At 39.6% G+C, this 19,850-nt stretch overlaps 1 protein-coding gene across 1 annotated transcript; it reads right to left on the bottom strand.

Annotated features, from left to right (window-relative positions):
* Positions 1-492: 492 nt before the first annotated feature.
* On the bottom strand, positions 493-18,000 carry KLF5 (KLF transcription factor 5). The gene is made up of 4 exons (XM_082859580.1): positions 17,532-18,000; positions 14,295-15,168; positions 13,249-13,308; positions 493-2,307 (listed from the first exon to the last, which is right to left on the bottom strand). Exons 1-4 carry the CDS (start codon positions 17,781-17,783, stop codon positions 2,129-2,131), a joined length of 1,365 nt encoding a protein of 454 aa, XP_082715706.1. The 5' UTR covers positions 17,784-18,000; the 3' UTR covers positions 493-2,128.
* Between the last annotated feature and the right edge of the window lie 1,850 nt (positions 18,001-19,850).

The following is a 19,850-nucleotide window of genomic DNA, read 5'->3' as shown; positions in this document are numbered from 1 at the left end:
GGATCTTAGTTTCCCAACCAGCGATCGAACCCAGGCCCCAACTGGGGCCCCTGCAGTGGAAGGGTGGAGTCCTAACCACTGGACCACCTGGAAATTCCCTTTCTCTTTTAAAAAGGAAAAAAAAGTTAAAACCCCAATTCTTGTTTTGTTTACCTCTGACAAAACTAGGCTATATACAAGTTAGCTCCACAGTGTCTTCAACTAATGATCTTGAAAAAGTAAAGTCAATACGTGTCTGTGTAATGATGAGAGGGGGGGCTAAAGAAATCAGCATTCATGAAGTATGCCTCCCTTTATACCTCCGATATTGTAAAAACAAATTCCTCTCTTTTATCTTAAACAAAAGTAGATACTGGTTCAAAGTGGGAACTGTTTTCTTATTAACTGCCCACATAAAAGAGACCCTTTTATATAGCTATGAGAAAGGAATTTGTTCATTGTTTTTGCTATGGTAGGGGAAGAAGGAAGGCACAACATGAATCTTTTAGGCACTTTTTATTTTCCAAAAAAATTTGTCATTTATATATATAAACATCTCATTCTCTCAAAAAATTCTACAACTATACAGCTGTTTGCTCCATTATTTGCATAGGAAATGACCACAATACAAAAATAAGAGGGAAAAAGAAGCAAAACAGCAACCAACTTATGCTTTCCATGTAGGTATGTTTCCACGTATAAACATTTTGAAGCCTCTTACAAAATATTTACACCGTTTGTCATCTATTTACACGTTTTTAAGAGCAACTTTTCTAACAAACAAAACTATAATTTATCAAGTTATGAAAATTTTCTAAAAAATTTACTATATTACCACAAAATAAATAAAGATAAACAATATTTTAAAAACAAAATTAAATTTTCATTTCAATTAAGACCGCTTTTGGCATTTTGCTTATTCATTCTGCCCTTTGGTTGACAGCATCAGTGTCACATTACTATTTTATATTGCATATGTGTAGCACTTAACTTCCTTAAGTTTTCAACATGTCATTTATAATTAAAGGCAGACACTGAGTCAGTATTAACAATAGATTAACTAAACTGCACTGTAATTTAGGTAAAATTACTGTGTCTCACTGTATATTACATGCAAAGTCGACATAAACTGGCATTTAACCAACTGTACTGCACGAGCAAACATCTTGATATATGAAACCTGCATCATAAATTCCATGTTTCCATATATGAAAAACTACATCATAAACTCAACATTGCCATGTGAAAACTACGTAAGTCCGTCTTTTTAAAAAATGATACTGTTCAGCTTGTTGTAAGAGGTTTAATTTTTGAATATTGTTAACTGTCTTTTAGCTCAAGTTCACAATTCATACAAAATGTCGCTCATATTTAAAATAAACAATCTGATTTTAATCAGTGCATGAAATCTGCTTTTGAAGTTCATTTGAATGATTATTATCTCTTCCCCCTAGAGAAATGAATTTGTTAAGGTTTTAAAAGGTATCTTACCACAGGTTCTAACTGTCAATGTATTCATGGTTATTTTCAAAAGAATTATTTATGATTTTTCCCCAAAAGAATCTTAGAAAACGTGTAATAAACCTATAAAGCTGATTTGCATATTTACAAAATTTCAAAGAGCAAATATAGGCAACTCATATTTTAAAAAAAAAAAAAAAAACAACGTTTGTTCAATGGCTATTTGGAATTGCCAGGTATGCTGCGCACCTCTAGAGAATTACCTAGTATTGAAAAAAACTCCTCTGATGTCAAGTAAAATCTTGACACACAATCCAGCCGACTTCCTGTGCCTGCCAACTGACTTGTTTACTAAACACTGTCACATTAAACGGTGGTGCTTTGGGAAGAACACTGCAAACACACCCTGCACGCCCGATCCGCACTGAGATGAGGCTGCCTGTCTGAGATGATTGGCATCTGCCTGGGTGAAGCCAGGTTACAGCAAGCATTCCAGATTCTGAAAAGGACCAAACACTTTGGTATTAATACAATGTATTCCCTGTTTTCTCAAATATACAAAATATACATTTCCAGTCTTTTGTTTTCGTTTTCATCTTTCTCTATATAGTTAAGTTTGTAGTTTAGAATTTTGCCAAGCGAGCGGAGAAGCGGCGGCAGGCGATACGCGGGTGGCGGCAGCGGCAGCTCAGTTCTGGTGCCTCTTCATGTGCAGGGCCAGGTGGTCCGAGCGGGAGAAGCTGCGGTTGCACACACCGCACTGGAAGGGCTTGGCCCCCGTGTGCTTGCGGTAGTGTCGGGTCAGCTCGTCCGAGCGCGCGAACCTCCAGTCGCAGCCTTCCCAGGTGCACTTGTACGGCTTCTCACCTGCGCCAAGGGACCAAGAGGAGGAGGTGAAGGGATGACTCGGAACACGGACACAGGCAGTACTGCCTGCTAAGGCGTTTCTCTCAAACTCATGCTCCGAGGAGGGAAGTGTGCGAATTCCTTGATGAACTAAAAACCCCTCGAGTCATCTAGCACAGAGAGTCACTGTTTTGCAGAAGAGCACTTAATTACAGAGAGAAAAAGTATTCTGTCCATCAATACTATAAACTTAATGGACCACAACTGAGATCCTTTACTTCAACAAAGTGGTGCTAAAAAGTTTCTGAATTAGCCACACTGGAACGTCCAGCACGTGAGCCAGTTTGCTTGAACACATGGCTTTCCAACATGGACTACTGGGCACTGGCTCTTTGAAATTCACTCCAGTACACATACGTACACACCTTCCCATTTTTCAGACTGAAGCAAACCAAAGCTGGAAAAGCAGTAAAGTTGAATGGTGCTAAAGCTTTATGCATTTGCTATTTAATAATTCCTCAACCAGATCAGAAAGTCTGGTACCAATAACTTCACTTTGGTGAAGGGTCATGAAACAGCCACAACAATTCTAACATTTGCTGATAAATGCATTTAATTTTCCTCTGCAATGCATTGAGCCAAAAAGCAAAATTCACTCCATCAACGACGTGCCAAATGCATATTATATGCTAGGCACCGTCCTGAATGCTTAGGATAAAACAAAAATGCCTGACCTCATGGAGCTTGTATGTGTAACATAGAAAAGCCTCTAATTCAATCTTCCTGTTCTTTCACAGCTCTCTTCACTTAAATGGTGAATTGATATCTGAGCCGCTGCCCTATCCCTTGCAATCTGTATTTTTCTTAATGTTGTCTAAAGTTTGCTGGTTGCTAATCTTTCAAAACTACTCAATATTGGCAGCCCAAAAGGATTCTGCCTATAGTGGCACCCAAAGAAACTCCCGGATGGTCTGGCAAAGGCCTTTGCTACCCTTCACTCCAGACCAGCTTCTGACTTCATGCAATTACCCTGCATCATTGCATATTTTTGATATACAAATAAAATTAATGTCACTTTTGGGAAAAAAAACGACTTGCTATTTATAAGGCAGTCGTAACTCCCAGTTTTAGAATTGATTAGTTCTATTTAATTAAGATCATGTATTCCTCTAAATAAATCCCCAAACCTAAGAACTTCTCACTGAGCATTCACTTGTAGTTCCTATATTTTTGCTTTATTTTGTTATGATTTTCCATGAGTTTGTTTAAGATGAGAGCTTGTGAAGTCAATCTGCACATTAAAGTACTGCTGGCTTACTGCTGAGCTTTATATGGATAGCATTTTAAAACTCTGAGTAGCCAAACTCCTAAATTCCTTAAAACGTTTTCTTCTGCAAGGGAAGAGGTGCTTTGAACACTGGTTACTCAGTACCACAATGAAATCCAACTACCTTTCTGCCTGATTTAGCAGGATCATATTCAGGAAGTTGTAAGATTACTCAACTGAGTCCAAATTTTAAAAGACATTGTTCACATCAACTGAGATTTCCACAGCTCGTGGTTAATGTATTTTTGCTGTCCTGATAACCACTCTTGACACCTGAACAAAATCCCATTAAGGACAAAGATGGAAGGGCCAGAGCAGCCCTCTGAATCTTGCACCAGTTACTTCCCAGGAGATTTCCTTTCAACTCCTGTGGTGTGCACCCCTTAGCCACCCTTTGCCTCTCCTCTCCTCTGCCTCTGAGCCAAGACACAGATATTTTTTGTTTTTTTAAGTCCCTTTTAGGTTCCTACTGCTCCATTTAAAAAAAATGCACACCTCAATACCTGAAATGTTTTTTTTCCCCCTCAGAGTAAATTCAAAGAATTTAAGCTAATATACTTAAACCTTTTGAGTAACAAGAAATAAACCACTTTTCTTTCACTTATATTCACATGTAATCTGTTTAATACATAGAAACGTCTTAATGCCAGTTGTAAATGTAGCTATCACTCTTGTCGATGTAAATCAAACAGAAAAAATTAACCTTTTGCACACGTTTGTTTTTGTTCCCCGTGAAAAATAAATCACAAAAACAAACATGTTGGTTAAATACTTTACTGTCATTTAATGGGAAGAGAAAGTTATTTCTGATGTCTGAGGCAAGGAAAAAAATTCCTAAAGTGCCCCAATTTTAAAAGAAGTCATTCTAGTCTTTTGAATTGAATAATTAAATGGCAAGAGAACTGAATTTTCAAAGTTTATTTAAGAAACAAGGGACACTAGACTCTTTTTGTTCACTATTTTTACTGGCTAGGAAGCAATAAACTGCATCAGTATTTTTAAAAGTTTACTTTACTGATTGGTTGAAAAACGGTAGCCATGAAAATTCCTAAAACATTTGGGGTTTTGCTCTCAATTTATATGTATCTATAGATTATTCAGCCAAGAATACTACCACTGTCTGGACGTTAGTTACGGGGCCAGGGCTTCACCATAAAAGCAAGGACAACTATTCCCCACTTGAGGCAGTTTCTACGGGATTTGTTCAAGTGTCAACACGGCTCAAGTAAAACATTGTAGAGGAAACTGGTACCCAATTTTTGGCCAAATAGCAGATTCAGGCCTTTCTTCCTCAGCCAGAAACACTATGCATAGTACTTCTGGGAAACCAAACTAACTTCCTTTAAGTTATTTCAACAAGATAGAGCTTTCAAAAGTTTAATTGGATTTTTACAGAATCTCTTTCCAATACCACCAATTTAAAATATTTAGTTAAGCTCTTTCAACATCAACTGTATTTTTAAGTTCTCATGCTGTTAATGTGAAACTTTCCAAAGGCAAAAAGAAAAAAAAAGTGACAAATTTGTACAGCATGTAAAACAAGCTTCAATTAATCTCAAATAAAGTATGTACTTTCTCATTCTCTTTTAAAATTACTAGGACTATTTTACTAGAAATCCCTGATCTTTTAAAAAATTGTTAAGTTACACATACATATGGGTCCATACTGATTAAGTCAATTAATGTTAAGCAAAAACATTACCAGTAGAAGAAGGGAGTAGGCAGAAGCAGACACTGAGCACATACTCCCAACTCAGGTACTTGTATCTCATTTATCCTCACAACACCTCCAGGAGTCAGAAGCAAAATGATGAGCTCCACGTTCAGAAGCCTGGCCTGCCACTTTTCCTCAATGTCCTGCCTACATCCTCCATTAGCAAACACTAATACACGCTCTATATGAATGGCTTAAGGAACACAAAGATATTGTTCACCTCTATTTAAAGATTCTGAAGCCACTTGTGAAGGTCAGTTAATGACTAGCTTAATGGACTGAGAGCAGGCCTGAAATCACAGACGGTCTGAAGCACAGGACACACTCCGACTGAGCCATCCCTGGCTGGGCGGAGACCTGCTTTTCAGGACCTATGGAGTCCTGAGAGCTGTTCTATGCTGGGACTGACAATCCCCAAATATCACCTAATGATGGCTCTCTTTTACCCCAGGCTAAAGGAACTTCAGTGGGTTAGCAGAACATGTCTGTAAAGTATTTGAAAAGTCTTTAGCGATGTTTTTTCTTCTGCTGAATAGATTAAGAAATGACTTTTGAATCTACCACAATAGAATGGGAAAAGTTTCTCTGCTCTGCTGAACATACTCAATAGACTCACACCAAGGCCTTTCCCTAGAATGTTCTACACAGATTCTTCTAACAAAAGAAAAATATCACAGATGGCAATATTTATCTTACAATAGTTATTTTAGGTAACGTTTTTGTTACAGCAAATTTGTGTACCTGGTTTCCTTCCTGATGGCTAAAAAATAAATCCAATCAATTACGTTTGACAGAGGCCCAAAATCATCAAAATTCAAGTCAATGTTTAGTAAAGGAGAGTATAACCTGTACTGATGAGTGTAACCTGTACCAAGCGACTTGCAAAACACAACGAATAAGACTTGGTCTCTGGCCTCAAAGAGCTTAACATCCATATTCTATTCTGACTGTTAAAGTGGAATAAAATTATTTCAATAGTCAATACTTAAGCTTAATTCTTAGAATTTGAGTCCTTGATGCTCAAAATGGGCTCTTATTTCAGGAGGAAAATATTTTCATGCAATTCAAGAATAATTAGATCTTTCCCATCATTAGCGACTTAAGGAATTTAGAGCTGAAACAGTATACATTCTAATAAAAGGATAAAAAAAGAAGCTTTAATCCAAGATTAAATAAACTCATAGGGAAATGTTAGGTATCTTAAAAAACAGATAAAGCAAGATGATTTGGGCTCATTAATTCATATTTCTATATATCTATGTCAGTAATTTTCCATTAAAAATCTTTTTATTCAAGGTCATTGCAGAACATCTTCTACACCTGGCAACAGAAGGGTAGGCAGTTCATTTCAAAGATCTGTATTGCCAGTATTTGCAAAATGCACCTAATGTTTACTAGATATAGTATCCCTGTCAATAACGTACTCACTTTAAGGAGGCTAATTAAAAGGATATATTAAGAAATTCCCTTCTTTCTCCCTGTGTATCTTTAAAATCGGACTCACCTGATTCCTTCTAGAAAACCTCTGAACAGTCCAAGAGAAATCATTCCACTTCTCTATATCCCCATCATCACTTAAATGTGATTTAAATGACTGATTTACACTGGCACAGATATTGCTGAATGAAGGCTTCAAATAGCTGTATTTTGCCTCCTTAACTAGCCATGAAAGTTCCTCAAAGGCAGAGACTGTCTTCTATTGCCTCACTTCTCCTCATGCACCTTTGGTTAATCACGTTTGGCCCAAGGCTGACCAACTTGGGAATTTTCATTCACGAAAAGGAGGGAAGGTATAAGAGACAGGGAAGCATCTAGTGTGAGGCCACCATATTGTGTCTTTTTTTTCTACGAACCCACCGGCAGCAGGGCTTTGCCTGGTTCTGTTTTGCTGAGGACCACTGAGTGTAATCTGATTAAAGGTACATTTAGGCGAGAACCGTACTTTTTAGCCTCTTCAGAAGGACATGTTCAGAATCAGTTGATTATCCATCCTGAAGTTGTCCAAGGATAAATCAACTATGTAAATGAGCCTTCTTTTCCAGAACTGGACTGGATTTGGTGAAAACCAAGCAGTTGTGGAGCCCCTAGTGCTGGCCAAAGGCAGCCAGGGAACTGCCACACCTGAAGGGGACAGGGGTGGGTGTGATATCCTGGGTGACAGGATATCTCTACCCCAGCAGGACCAATCTCTAGGCACCTAAGCTCCTCTCTGCTACTTCTCCTAGGGGTTCTGGACAAAAACATCCTCTATCATTGATAGTGTTAATGAAATACCAATTCCTGAGTCTCCTGACAAAAAGACAACATTCAGATTCACCTTCTTGTAATAAGAGCCCAAACCAAATTTTTTTTAAAAAAAAGCAAAGTCTTGGTGAAATATTTTACCTTCTCCTTTTTAACCAAACCAGAAAAATTCTGTTTTCATTTTTCTAGCACTGAGTGAGTACTAGATATCCTTTCCTTTAATTTGCACTTAACGTGGTTACCTTGACCTGCAGATTCTTCCCAACTCTTAAAGGTTTATATTTATAAAGTAGTCAAAAGTATTTTCTTTTGCCCCGATGTTTTTTTATGAAAGCTACCTATGGTGTACTTCTAAAACAGTAACTCACCCTTAATCAGAGTTGTTAAAGATCCTTGAATATAAATAATACAGGCTGACAGAATAGGAATGCTGCTACAGAGACACTTACTGAAGTAGGACATTACTTTGTTTCTAATCTTTCACCTGAAAAGACGTAGCTCATCAAGTCAACAACTACTACTTTCTATAGAGCTAAAAATATCTGCCAAAGTAAAAACCTTTGGTGATTAAACCATTACTTTAAAAAAAAACTACATTCTCACTACCTTCACAGCTAACTGTTTCTGTCTCAACTTCAGCAATTCTATTTAATCCATCTATGAACCACCTTCTCCCACTAATTTATAAAAACAGAAGGAAGAAGAGATTCTCTTTGGATCCTCCACAAGATCAGTCAAAAACGTTTACTTAATCAAATTATACTTCTTAACCTTCCATAAGCTTTATCATCTCAAAATAACGTTTAATCAATTTCCTATGTAAATGTTTTTCGGATGAAAGAACAAGTCCCAAAAGCAAAGTTTAATCTTCCCAGTGAGTCATTAAAAAGAAATTGTTTCTAAGCTTTCACGCTCATAAATACCTTTCCAGGGGTCTGAACCAGAGAATCTCTTTAAGCCACTATTTTTTTTGTTTACATTAACTTGAAATTGTCAATATAGAAAATAAATTTCAAAGCTGCAAACAAAAATAATTTAAGAATGTTTAACTAGTAACATATAACAGGCTAAATGTGATACTTTTTCCTGCATAGTTTTCAAATATAGACTCAAAAAAATCACTGAGCACTAAATAATTTCATGCTGCAAAACTTCTTCGCCTCTACAGATAACACAGGTTACACATTTAACCAATATTGATCTCTAGATCCAAACTGCATGATCTCCACTAAGGCCATATATACAATCATACGCTGATTTTAGCTCTAAATCACCTTTTAAGGAAATGAAGTCCTTCCTATATTTTTTAAGTGTTTTACCACTTCCCACAGTTCCACAAAAGAAGTAACTCATGCTCAGAACATTATGAATGTTTTCTATTTGTGGGGAAGTGTTACAAATCAAAATACCTTTATTATTAACATGGTCAGTATTTTAAAATAAAAATCCATACCTAATATATTTAATGGATAATAAGTGTAGAGCAAGGAACTAGACAGGAATTTATACCTAAGGATTTTTTAGTACCCAAACTGAAACTAAAATCAATGCTTAGCAATAAATCTCTAGCAGAGATTCTGTATTTTAAAGTATACATGGTAACATTTTAATATAAATGTCATTAGAAAAGAAAGTGTTCTAGAGAGCAAGTAAGGCAGAACGTAGGAATTTAGTCTCTTTACAAGTAGGCTTGGGCTCAAAATCTTTGCAAGGCTTACTGTGAAATTCTTTCTTAAACAAGGAATCCCAAATACAGCTCACTGTGAGATTCTAACAGGATAGTGCTTCACCCACAGTCCATTTTGTGTTGTTATGTTATTTATGTTTCCATTTTCTTCTGTGGGGTGTTTCCAATGGTCCTTTTCTTGTCAACCCATGGCAGGGCGTTCTGGGGTCATTTAGTCCCCACGTGGCAGCCCGTGCAGAGTCTGGGTCTTAGGGATACTGGAGCCCAGTGCGTGTGCTGCTCAGATTCTGCACAGATGCTCGTTTTCTGCCCGGCTCCAGACAGCTGACAAAGGACCTTAAAATGTTACCATACCCGCTTTTCCCAACTGCTTTAGTATATACTCTAGGGTTAAGTGCACAGCCATACATGTGACTAAAACTACTCAGATTTCAAACATCTGTATTCAGAGTTCACTATTTACTTCTTCAGAACTCTTTCTTTGGAAAGTAAGTACTTTTTACTAATGTGTAAACACAATTTTCAAAGAAATTTCCACAGTCATGAAACCAGTATCAGATGATGAGAAATGTTTTCAATTTCTTGCAAATTTTTCTTTGTTATATATAGTCTTAACTTTTTCCTATATTTTGGCCCCAAGCCTGTGCTCAGAAGTTTTTAAAATCTTCACTACGAAATTAAAGACAGTAAGATGTATGAGCAGAAACAACTATACTGCTGGTTGCAGCAGAATATTCTTTTTGATTTATGAATCAGTTTAACAGTCACCTTGATTTGTAAGGGCAGAATGGTATGTGAATCTCTTTTTAAAAAGGTGCTTGGGAGCAGCTTTCAAATGATGGCAATGGGTAAAGCCCCTTGTACACATCATGAGGCTTACACAAATTTCAGTAGAATGTTCGAATTTAAATGCTGTTAAGAGTGCAAATAATTTTATTTGGAAATATACACTTCTTGACACTGTTGCCTAGAAGCAGCCATAATTATTTCTAACCAGAGGCATGACATGTATATACACACACTACAAATAACACACAAGCACCCCTACACACGTTTAAGGGTACCTGTATAGGCTTACAAGTATGGTACCACATGTATATAAAGATGTAGCATGTTTTTAAGTGAAATAGTTTTTTCCCTAGAAAAGAGGAAACATCCGTTTCAGGTATCTGTCTACCCATATATAGAACTTTTTATTATTTGCATATTCTTTCTGAATAAAGAAATCGAAGTGTATAAACTTAGAAAAACTTGAACGCTATGAGACTTCTGGTTCAAGAAACTGATTATTTTCTACTCTTTCATCCCAAATATTTTTAAAAAGGTCTTGTTTTGGAAGGACTATTTCCTTAGGTTCAATTTTTAAGTCAAGAAGCATTTGCAATCTAAAAATCCAGAATATGCAATTAAATAGAACTCAGGCATAGGCTGTTTTAATTGCTTAAATCGTTTTTAAAACATAAGGTAACTTGACATTTTAAAGCAATCACAATTATATTCCAAAGAAATCCTAGGGTCCTTCACATTCTGCCTGCCAAATGGCAATCATTTCAAAAGTCATTTTTTATTTTTGATATCAAAAACAAGATCGACCTTCCCATATAAATTGTTTTTAAAGTCCCCTAACAAATTGTCAGGGGAGGTGGGCAGGGGGTGGGCGGGAGACAGAAAGAAAACAAAAATCTAATACATGAGAGCAGTTACTTAGAAATACCTGGGCCTTTAAAGGAAGAAGAAAAAAAAAGACTTCGCTGGCTTCAGATACATTCATTAAAAAACAACAGGCAGGGAGGGGAGGATGCAATGAGAGAGCACAGGTAATTTTCAAAGGCATTGTCTAGAAACTAGAAATGAGGAGAAAACAACCTCAATGCTCTATGATTACCCAAGAACGGGTTTAGCCAGATGAACAAGTCTGCTACAAACCCTCCCCAAGGCATCTGAAAGGCTATCAAACAAAACTTTATTAAACTGGATTACAGGGTCTCACTCATCAGATGTCGATGGCCACACATTTATGATCTGGTGAAAAAGTCGATGCATGGGACCCAAACTAGGCCTACATCTTCTTTTTAGTTGTTTTTTGTTTTTTTTTTAAGTACGAGCATTGTTAAGACAACCCACTATTAAATTTCTCTGCCAGCAGGTCAAGTTCCAGAATCCTAGGTATAAGCATTCAGAGCACTAAACCCTGACAGGGGTTGCAAGGCCACTTAGATATGCTCTGACTACATCCCTGCAATAAGCAGTTGATTACATCGTTATATAGTATCGCCCTCCTCTTTTATTAGGAGACTTTAACCTCAGGAGAAACGTGTTCTCTCCTTTCTATCTCCTGTTTCAAGGACTTTCAAAGGAAAATAAAACAATCGTTCAGAAGTTTTGAAGTTATTTCCTCTTCTCCTTAATCAAAATTCAAGTAAAAACCCATTTTCAATGTTTCCTTAATATATAACACATAAAGGATAGTTTAGTATTTCTATAGGGAATGTTTTCATGGCCTTGTCATATGTATTCTGAAAACTTCAGGTTGAGTTTATATGCTTAATGGCTGTTTGTTTAACTATAAATATAACTTCTACTTTGGGCTGCTGAGGTAGGATCTTTCCTTTTACATAATCAATCTGTCTCTATCTAAAAACTTTGGGCTGGATTAACCCATTGGTTTCACTGATAAATACATGAGATGTCGTTTCTTTAAAAGCAATTGCTCAGAAAACCCTGGAACCTACCACGTTGTCGCCAACACTATTCAGGTTTGAAGAAGTAGTGTTTATCACTGCGATATCAAGTAATACTTCCTAACGTGCATACAAAATGTCTGCAGCCATATTCCTCTTAGAGCTCGATCTCAGCACTGACCTTTGTTCAAAGGCTTTTACTTTTTAATGCAGCAGTTAAGAGATAACTGTTTCATTTATCAAAACTCAATTTCCATAGTAACATCCAGCCTGGGGAGATTCAAGTCCTCAGACTAATCCAACAACCCATTCAAAGGAACTGTTGAATACTTTGGTTTCCATAGCAATGATGGAATAAAACATTTTGCTAGGTCATTGCTTTTATTAGCAAACTTATTCTCTGAACTTTAGGTTAAAGCTGCATTTACTGAGAGAAAAAAAACAAAACATCACTTTGTATAGGTTCCTCCCTTTAGGGCTATTCTTTTAAGAAAATCACGAACAATAACCACCTATATATTTGCAAATACTTTGGGTACTTGGAGGCTTTTACAGCTTGCCACCTGGTTTCGTCCTCAAATGAGTTCTGATGTAAAGTTTTAAAATGAAAAAGCATTTTTAAATGATTGTATAGATCTGACAAGATATGTATTCACAAAATTATAGGGGCTGAACATGTTAAACACGGATGAGATATAAGCTAGAATAAAGATAGTCTCTCCGATGTATAAAATACGGGCTGGGGTAGGATGTAGAGTAACTTTTAAACCATGACCCCAGTTTTGCCTGATTTTAATACTCTGCAATTTCGACCCTACCTTTCACCAAGCACGGAAAACATGCTGAACGCAGATATTTTAGGTTAAGGTGAAACTAAAGATAATGTATTCAGCAGTTATGCTTTACATGCTAAATAGAAAAGGTTTTAGTGTTTGATATAGTTTTATAGAAGCCAACTGATTTGCTGCGGAGGGAGAAAATGAGTTACATTTTTTCCTTCAAGATAGGAATAGCAGTGCCATTAAAGTTTTAAAATCCATTAGTAAACTTCGTTGTTTATGTTTGCGAGCAATTAATTCTACGTGAGGTGACAGGGCAAGGCCTTAGTGAGGGAACGTCAGCCTTCCTGGAACCAAACTTTTTCACTGAACTGAATTTTGAGCCAGGCCAGTGCTGAAAAGGTAGGCCATTAAAAAAGTAAAAGTTGAAAGAAGAAAGAAGAGATCAAACCACGTGTTGGCTTTTAAAGGATGAATACCACTTAACACTGTTTACAAAACTCACAGAATTAACAAGAAAATTAACATACCAGTATGAGTCCTCAGATGAGCTTTTAAATGAGAAGATTTTGTATAAACTTTTGTGCAGCCTAAAATAAAGGAGAAGAACAGCGTGTCATTCTGGAGATCCTTTTGCAATCTTTACATTTGATGACTCGGTGTTTAAAATCTGGCTTTAAAGAAGAAATCTCTCACACAAGGAGGTATTTGAAACTTCAATTTTAAGAGATGTCTTAAAGCATACTCCCCTACTACCTGATTAAAGGTATAATGTGATTTGCTTTATGTATCACTTTAGCAGAAAGAGAGCAGGCAATCAAGCCAAGCTACAAATGGGAAATGTGTGCTTATACCAGTAGGTGCTTTATACTAACTAGTAACACATACTTCAGTGATTTAAAAAATTTTAATGGCTCTAGAGCTGACAATGTTAAACCATTATCCAAGATGACCACAATTTTCTGTACTCCCACATTTCTTGTTTTTTCATTTAGTATGTCATGCCATATCATGTATAATAAATTAAACCCTGTATTAATCATAAACTAGCTTATGCCAGCAACTTATATATTCATAACCGTCATCAGTTTATATTTTGGGCCACGTATCTCATTCAAGAATGAGCGTATGTTCACATGCTATCAGAACCAACCTTGAAATCTATTCTGTAGATAGTTCTGTCTTGTAGCAACCTACTCTTCATTCCCACCCCTTATTTTCCCCTACCTTACTTAAGTAATCCCTTTTCAGAGTACTTAATGTAGAATTAAGAACTCCAATTTAGATTGCTACAGTAAACAAAGAAAATGTAGCAAGACTCTAAGGTATATAATATTAAAGAGAAAAAAGTCCAAAGTAATCTTTTTTTCCAACTATTCCAGACTTTTTAACACATCACATAAACACTAGGTAACTAAATGGTTACAAACTTGGGTAAGGCACAGAGACTGGGATGGGACAAGAACAGAGTAGGTGAATTTTTTTTTTTATTGTCAAGCACTACTCTCCCGTGTAAAAAGGCACAAACACACACTAAATACACATATCGATGCTTCAACCAGGTAGGATCACATACCCGGATAATCACAGTAGTGGATGCGTCGTTTCTCCAAATCGGGGTTACTCCTTCTATTGTATCTGACAGGCTGGATGTTTTGCGAAGTAACTGGCAGGGTGGCAGGTAAATTTGGATTATGAATTGCCAGTTTAGAAGCAATTGTAGCAGCATAGGATGGAGGTGGGGTTAAATTCTGGAGCATCTCTGCTTGTCTATCTGGACTTCCAGGCTCTGAGCTTGGTGGTGACGGGGGGAAGTAAGTGGCCTGCTGGGAAAGAAACTGACTTGGCATGGGGTATGTGCAAGGGGGCATGCTCTGGAATTGCTTCATGGCAGTCTGCGGGACGGCAGAGGTGTGAGTGTTAAGACCCGCCATGGCGGCCGACACTGAAACATTAAGACTGTCCATCACTGCTGTCTGGTTTGTAGAACTGGGCATATCTAGATCCGGTGTATTCAGGAGCTGGTACAGGTGGCCCTGCTGGGGAGGGACAGAAAGATGAAGGTCTGGTGTAGGAAGTTCTTGTTTGATGAAAATATTGTTCACCTCTGGAGCTGCGGTCTGGTGGGAGCTGAATATACTGGTGAACTCAGGGAGGGCCTGGGTCGGGGCCGGAGGAGGGGCTGTCGTTTCACTCTGGTGGCTGAAAATGGTAACAGGTTCTGTCTTGATGTGTGTTACGCACGGTCTCTGGGATTTGTAGAGGCCAGTTCTCAGGTGAGTGATGTCGGGGAGGAAGACGTTCATGTTGATACTGTAAGGTAACCCTTCACTGTCAGTGAAGAACTGGTCTACGACTGAGGCACTGTCTCGTCTATACTTTTTATGCTCTGGAATTATAGAAACTGGAGGAAGTTGAGGTGTCAGATACTTCTCCATTTCACATCTTGTCTAAAAAAGAAGAGATACAAACATGTATAATCCACCCAATTCATCATCTCAGGAAGGACAAACTGTGCTTACTAAAAATTCCCCCCAACAATCCTTATGAAAAGTACTAAGGCAAACTCCTAAGTGTTGCTTATAAACATATCTGGTTTATTTGTCAATTGTGTAACAAAATGGTTCACCAAAAACTTACGAAACTGTGTTTAACAAGTATTTGGTAAAATAGCCCCCAATCAACCCCAGATAAAAAGTGAAAGAGACAAACCAAGAAGAAAAAGGAAGCAAACAGAAAAAATATTCCTTTCTGATGCAATAATAAAATATACTTTATCATCACTCACGTACAAGCAGGGTTCCCTGCCCCATTACATTTAAGTTTGCAGCTGAAATACTGTATTGTAATATGGCCAAATTACCTTGATTCTGTTTATGTCATACAGGTAAATTCAGTGTTTAAAACAGAAAGAAAAAAAAAACCCCAGCAAACCTTAACTATACTATTGAAACATTTCTTTCTCTCTCTTTTTTTTTTTTGCTTGGGTAGATATTGCTAAAATATTTAATATAAAACATATTCCTTGGCTATTTCAGTGCCTTTTCCATTTTATAGTTCAGTGGAAACTTAAATACAATGTCTTGAGCAAAACATAGTATCCACTGAAAAGAACAAACCAACTTCACCCTTCACCATTTGATCTAAACGTTGATTTTAATCAGCAGATTCTGTAATTGGTTAATATGATAATGAAATGTTCCTATTCATATCCCTATCTAAAACAGATCTTTAATTACCTAGGGGAAAACCATTCCCTTGGTAGAGTGGTGCTAAGGGGCCCGTGGGTGGGGATAGGCTGCCTGTCGCCAGCACAGTCATCAGCCAAAGATTTATCGTGTGCTCCTCAGTGGGCCAATGCTACATTCCCCCTCACTCTGTAAAAAGCTCAACCTTATCCTCTTGTGTCTTCTAAGCAGCAAACTGACAAATAACCAAATCATTTTAAAATGGTGATTTTTTTTTTTTTTAGGACACAACCCAGCTTGTAACTGGTCTCCTCCGTCTTTTCCAGCTATCGTTTTTCCTGGTATAACATAAACTTCTACAATTTTTTACACTGAAAGGAAATTTCAACAGAAAAAAAAACACAAACACACACAAAACACCCCAAACTAGATGCTCATAGAACGATCAACCACGGTATCCTAACCAGTGAATAATACAGTCATTTTCTGCTACTACTTAATTTCAAGTGTTTCAAATCAGACCCCGAATCATTCGGTGTGGATACAGACCGTGTCTCCCGCATAGACACGATTTAAAAATAAAAATTAACGCTCTGGTCTTGTGAGTCACTTCTCTGACAAATGCCACTGCCCTTTCACAGCACTGCGACACTCGCAGACCTCCCGGAGCAGAAGCTGGGTAGCAAATACACAGTGTACCAAGGGGCTATTAAATGAGGCGTCTTGAAATAAACCGAACTAAACCCTTTCGTGCACTTCACTCCCATGGTGGTTAGTGGTTTCTGATTTTAGCTCTTCCAGCTGTTTGCATGTGGGTATGTTTCCAATTTTTTTTTTTTTTTTCCTTGGGACAGGCTAAAAGTCCCGGGAAGTTTTTTCTGGGCTATATGACTCCCTGCGTGGGCGAAAGAAACAGGCGGTTGCTCTAATTCGGCTGCCGGGCAAGTGTAAAAGCCAACTGCCAGCTTTCATCGAGGCTCCAAGAGGAAATTTACACGCACATGAAGAAACCAACAACCCCCGATCTTTCTTTGTCTTTCTTTTTAAGGAAAAATAAGCGCTCCAACACCACCTTAGCTTTCCCAACTCCCGTTTCCCAAAGGCAGCCCTACGATAGCGTCTAAAGCAGGTTGCACCAAGGGATATGAAACTAGCACCCCGAGGGGCCTCCCTACAGCACCCTGATTTGCGTTTCCACTGAACCCGGGACGGCGTGGGACAGGGGTGGGTAGGGGGAGAGTCCAAGGCCGGGGCAGCGGCAGGAGGCGGGATTAAGAGGACACGCGGAATCGAAGCGAAGTAGGGCGTGAGGTACGAGGTTTCATCCCCCGAGTGGAAGAAAAACTAAGGTGCGTGTGAGCACCAGTTCCCTCCTTACCCTTTCCCGGACAGAGCCGCCAGGGCAGATTCCCCTTGGACCCTCCCCTTCAGGTACCCCCACCTTCCCCCGGCGAAAAGCAAGTGCCCGGCCAGGAGGGCAGGGCGGGGCTGCCCCCCAGACCCGGGCCGCGGTGCGCCCCGACGCGCGCCCCAGCCTGGAGCGGCCCCTGTCGCCCGCGCGTCGCAGCGGCGGGACACGCCCGAGTCCCGGGAGGGAGGCGGAGGGAGGGAGCAGCTCTTCCTACCTGGACCAGCTCCTCGGCTGGCAGTCTCGGGCCGGCGGCGGGCGGCGGCGCCGGCTGTGGCGGCGCGGGCTGCGCCTGCGGGTGGTGATGCGAATGCTTCAGCTCGTCGCCGGGGAAGAGCGCCGCGTCGCGGGCCGGGTTCGCTGCGCCCAGCACGGGCTTGAGCTGAGCGAACACGGGCTCGTCCTGCGGGGGCGGCGGCTGGGGCATAGGTCCCAGGCGGGCGCTCATGGTCAGCACCCGCGTAGCCATGGGAACTCGGGGGTCGGCTCCGGGCGCGGGGTGCGGGTTGAGCGAGCTTCCCACGTCGCCCACGCTGACTCGGACCGGCGAGCTCGGCGCGGGGCGGCGGGCGGAGGAGGGTAGGCTCCGGGTGGACCCCTCAGCTCACACCAGGCGCGGTTTTTGAAGGCGCGCACGAAAACCCAAACTCTTCCGCTCCGCCTCGCGTGAACGCCGATGTCCTCCCGGCGACCACTTTCTCCCGCCCCGCCACGCTCCCTCGGTCCCCCGGAGCCCGCTCCCGCCACAGCCGGTGTCCCCGAGCGAGCTGCTAGCGCGCGTACCTGCCCCGCGACTACTGACACTTGACGCCCGCCTCTATTTTACCCAACTCTTGGGGGGCGGGGCCCAGCGGCGAGACTGGCAGCGCTCCGGCGAATCCCGAGGCCCCGAGGCCGGCCGGGCCGGAGCGACTAGCCTATGAGAAAGGAGAAGCTTGCCCAGAGCTCCGCCTCCGCCGGGCGGACCGCACCCCTCTCGGGCCACGAGCTTCGCGCGCAGAGCGGCCGCGCAGTTTGTACACAACTTCTCTGACAGATTGGGCTGGCGGAGCTGGGGGCGGAGGAAGGAAAGAAGCGGGTGGAATCTGGGGAAGAGAGGGAATTCGGGTGGAGACGTGGAGGGGGATCTCTACGGACTGTTCTCTGCCAGGATTAGAGAGAAAAAAGAGTTTTGCAGGTCTTAGGTGTTGTGCAAGGACCTGAAACTCACAAGCTGAAACCTAGAAGGCAGCTAGGTGCGGGCGCTAGGGTTTTGAAGAGTTTTGTTTAATGAGCGTGTATTTTTAAATATACAAAATGTACTTTCTTTAGCGCAGAACTAGGGGCGGTGTGATAAATTTAAAAACAGCTCTTGTCTCTGTGTATCTTTAGCAGTGAATATATCCATTTAGCAAAGCAAATTTGGAATGTCCTGAATAAAAGTTTTAATGGCAAGTATTTTTTTAAGTCCTTACATAAAAGCTTTTTTTTTTCCCTACAGTATTTAAATGGGTAGGAGTAGTTTTCACACACACTTCAACTTCGTATCCGTGTATGGAGAGGAGGGGGATGGGTCATATGAATTTTGAAGTTTTTAATATTTACACTGTTGATTCTAGCCAAAGCATGCAATCTAATTTAAGCACTGACGACTAGATGAAACGTATTTAAATAGACATTACATCTTTGACTTATTTTTGCTACCACTGTGTGTTCAAAAAGTGGAGTTTAGTATTTACAAAACAGAAACGTAGCACATTTACCTTTCACCATGGCACCTACTCCTACGAAAAGGCAACCAAAGAAGCCACAAACGTTAGACAGGCAGCAGCTCTGAAAACTGGGAATCCAAATTTGTAGGAAAGTAATAGCCAAAATACATCATTGTCCATTGACTGTGTTATAATGGGAAGGTGAATTTTTGCCAGCAATCACCTAAGGAAAGCACTTTCCTTAATCTTTAATGTTCTTGTACAAGATTTTTATCTGGCTTATTGGGAAGCCGTTAACAATACACTGAAATAAAAATGCCTGGAATATTACTACATATGTGTATATATGGTGACAGAACACTATACCATTAGACATTTTTGCATATACAACATCACTTCACAGTAAGGCAGCTTTTACAAAAAAGAGTTCTTAGGAAAATGGTCTCCTCAAGAAGTGAATCTAACAAAGATAGGGATCTCGTTTCAGTGTGTAGATTAAAAAAGTTTATATACACAAAGTGTTACAGGTGTTTATTATTAGAAAACATAAAATTATGCTGTAAAAAATATTTTTTCTCCTTTTCATTCTGTTCTTGTTAATGATTCATTTTTAGAGCTGTGATCACTGATTTCAGAGAATGGTTGACGACTACTTTCATGTTACCAAAGTATTATTTAATGTGTTTTGGCAAATTTTTTTCTAAGCAATCTCACACCATCCACCTTCACCTTTAAAAAGCCGCCCTGATTTTCTCTGATATTGAACCCAATTATATAATTAAATAATTTAGAAACAGATTATAGAATTGGTATGGGATTTAATGTAACTTTAAAAAAAAATTGAA

The sequence above is a fragment of the Leucopleurus acutus genome, assembly GCF_964270905.1.
Source record: "Leucopleurus acutus genome assembly, chromosome: 18".
In the NCBI taxonomy this organism is placed as follows: Eukaryota; Metazoa; Chordata; class Mammalia; order Artiodactyla; family Delphinidae; genus Leucopleurus; species Leucopleurus acutus.
This window is presented reverse-complemented; position numbering and strand designations above follow the sequence as displayed.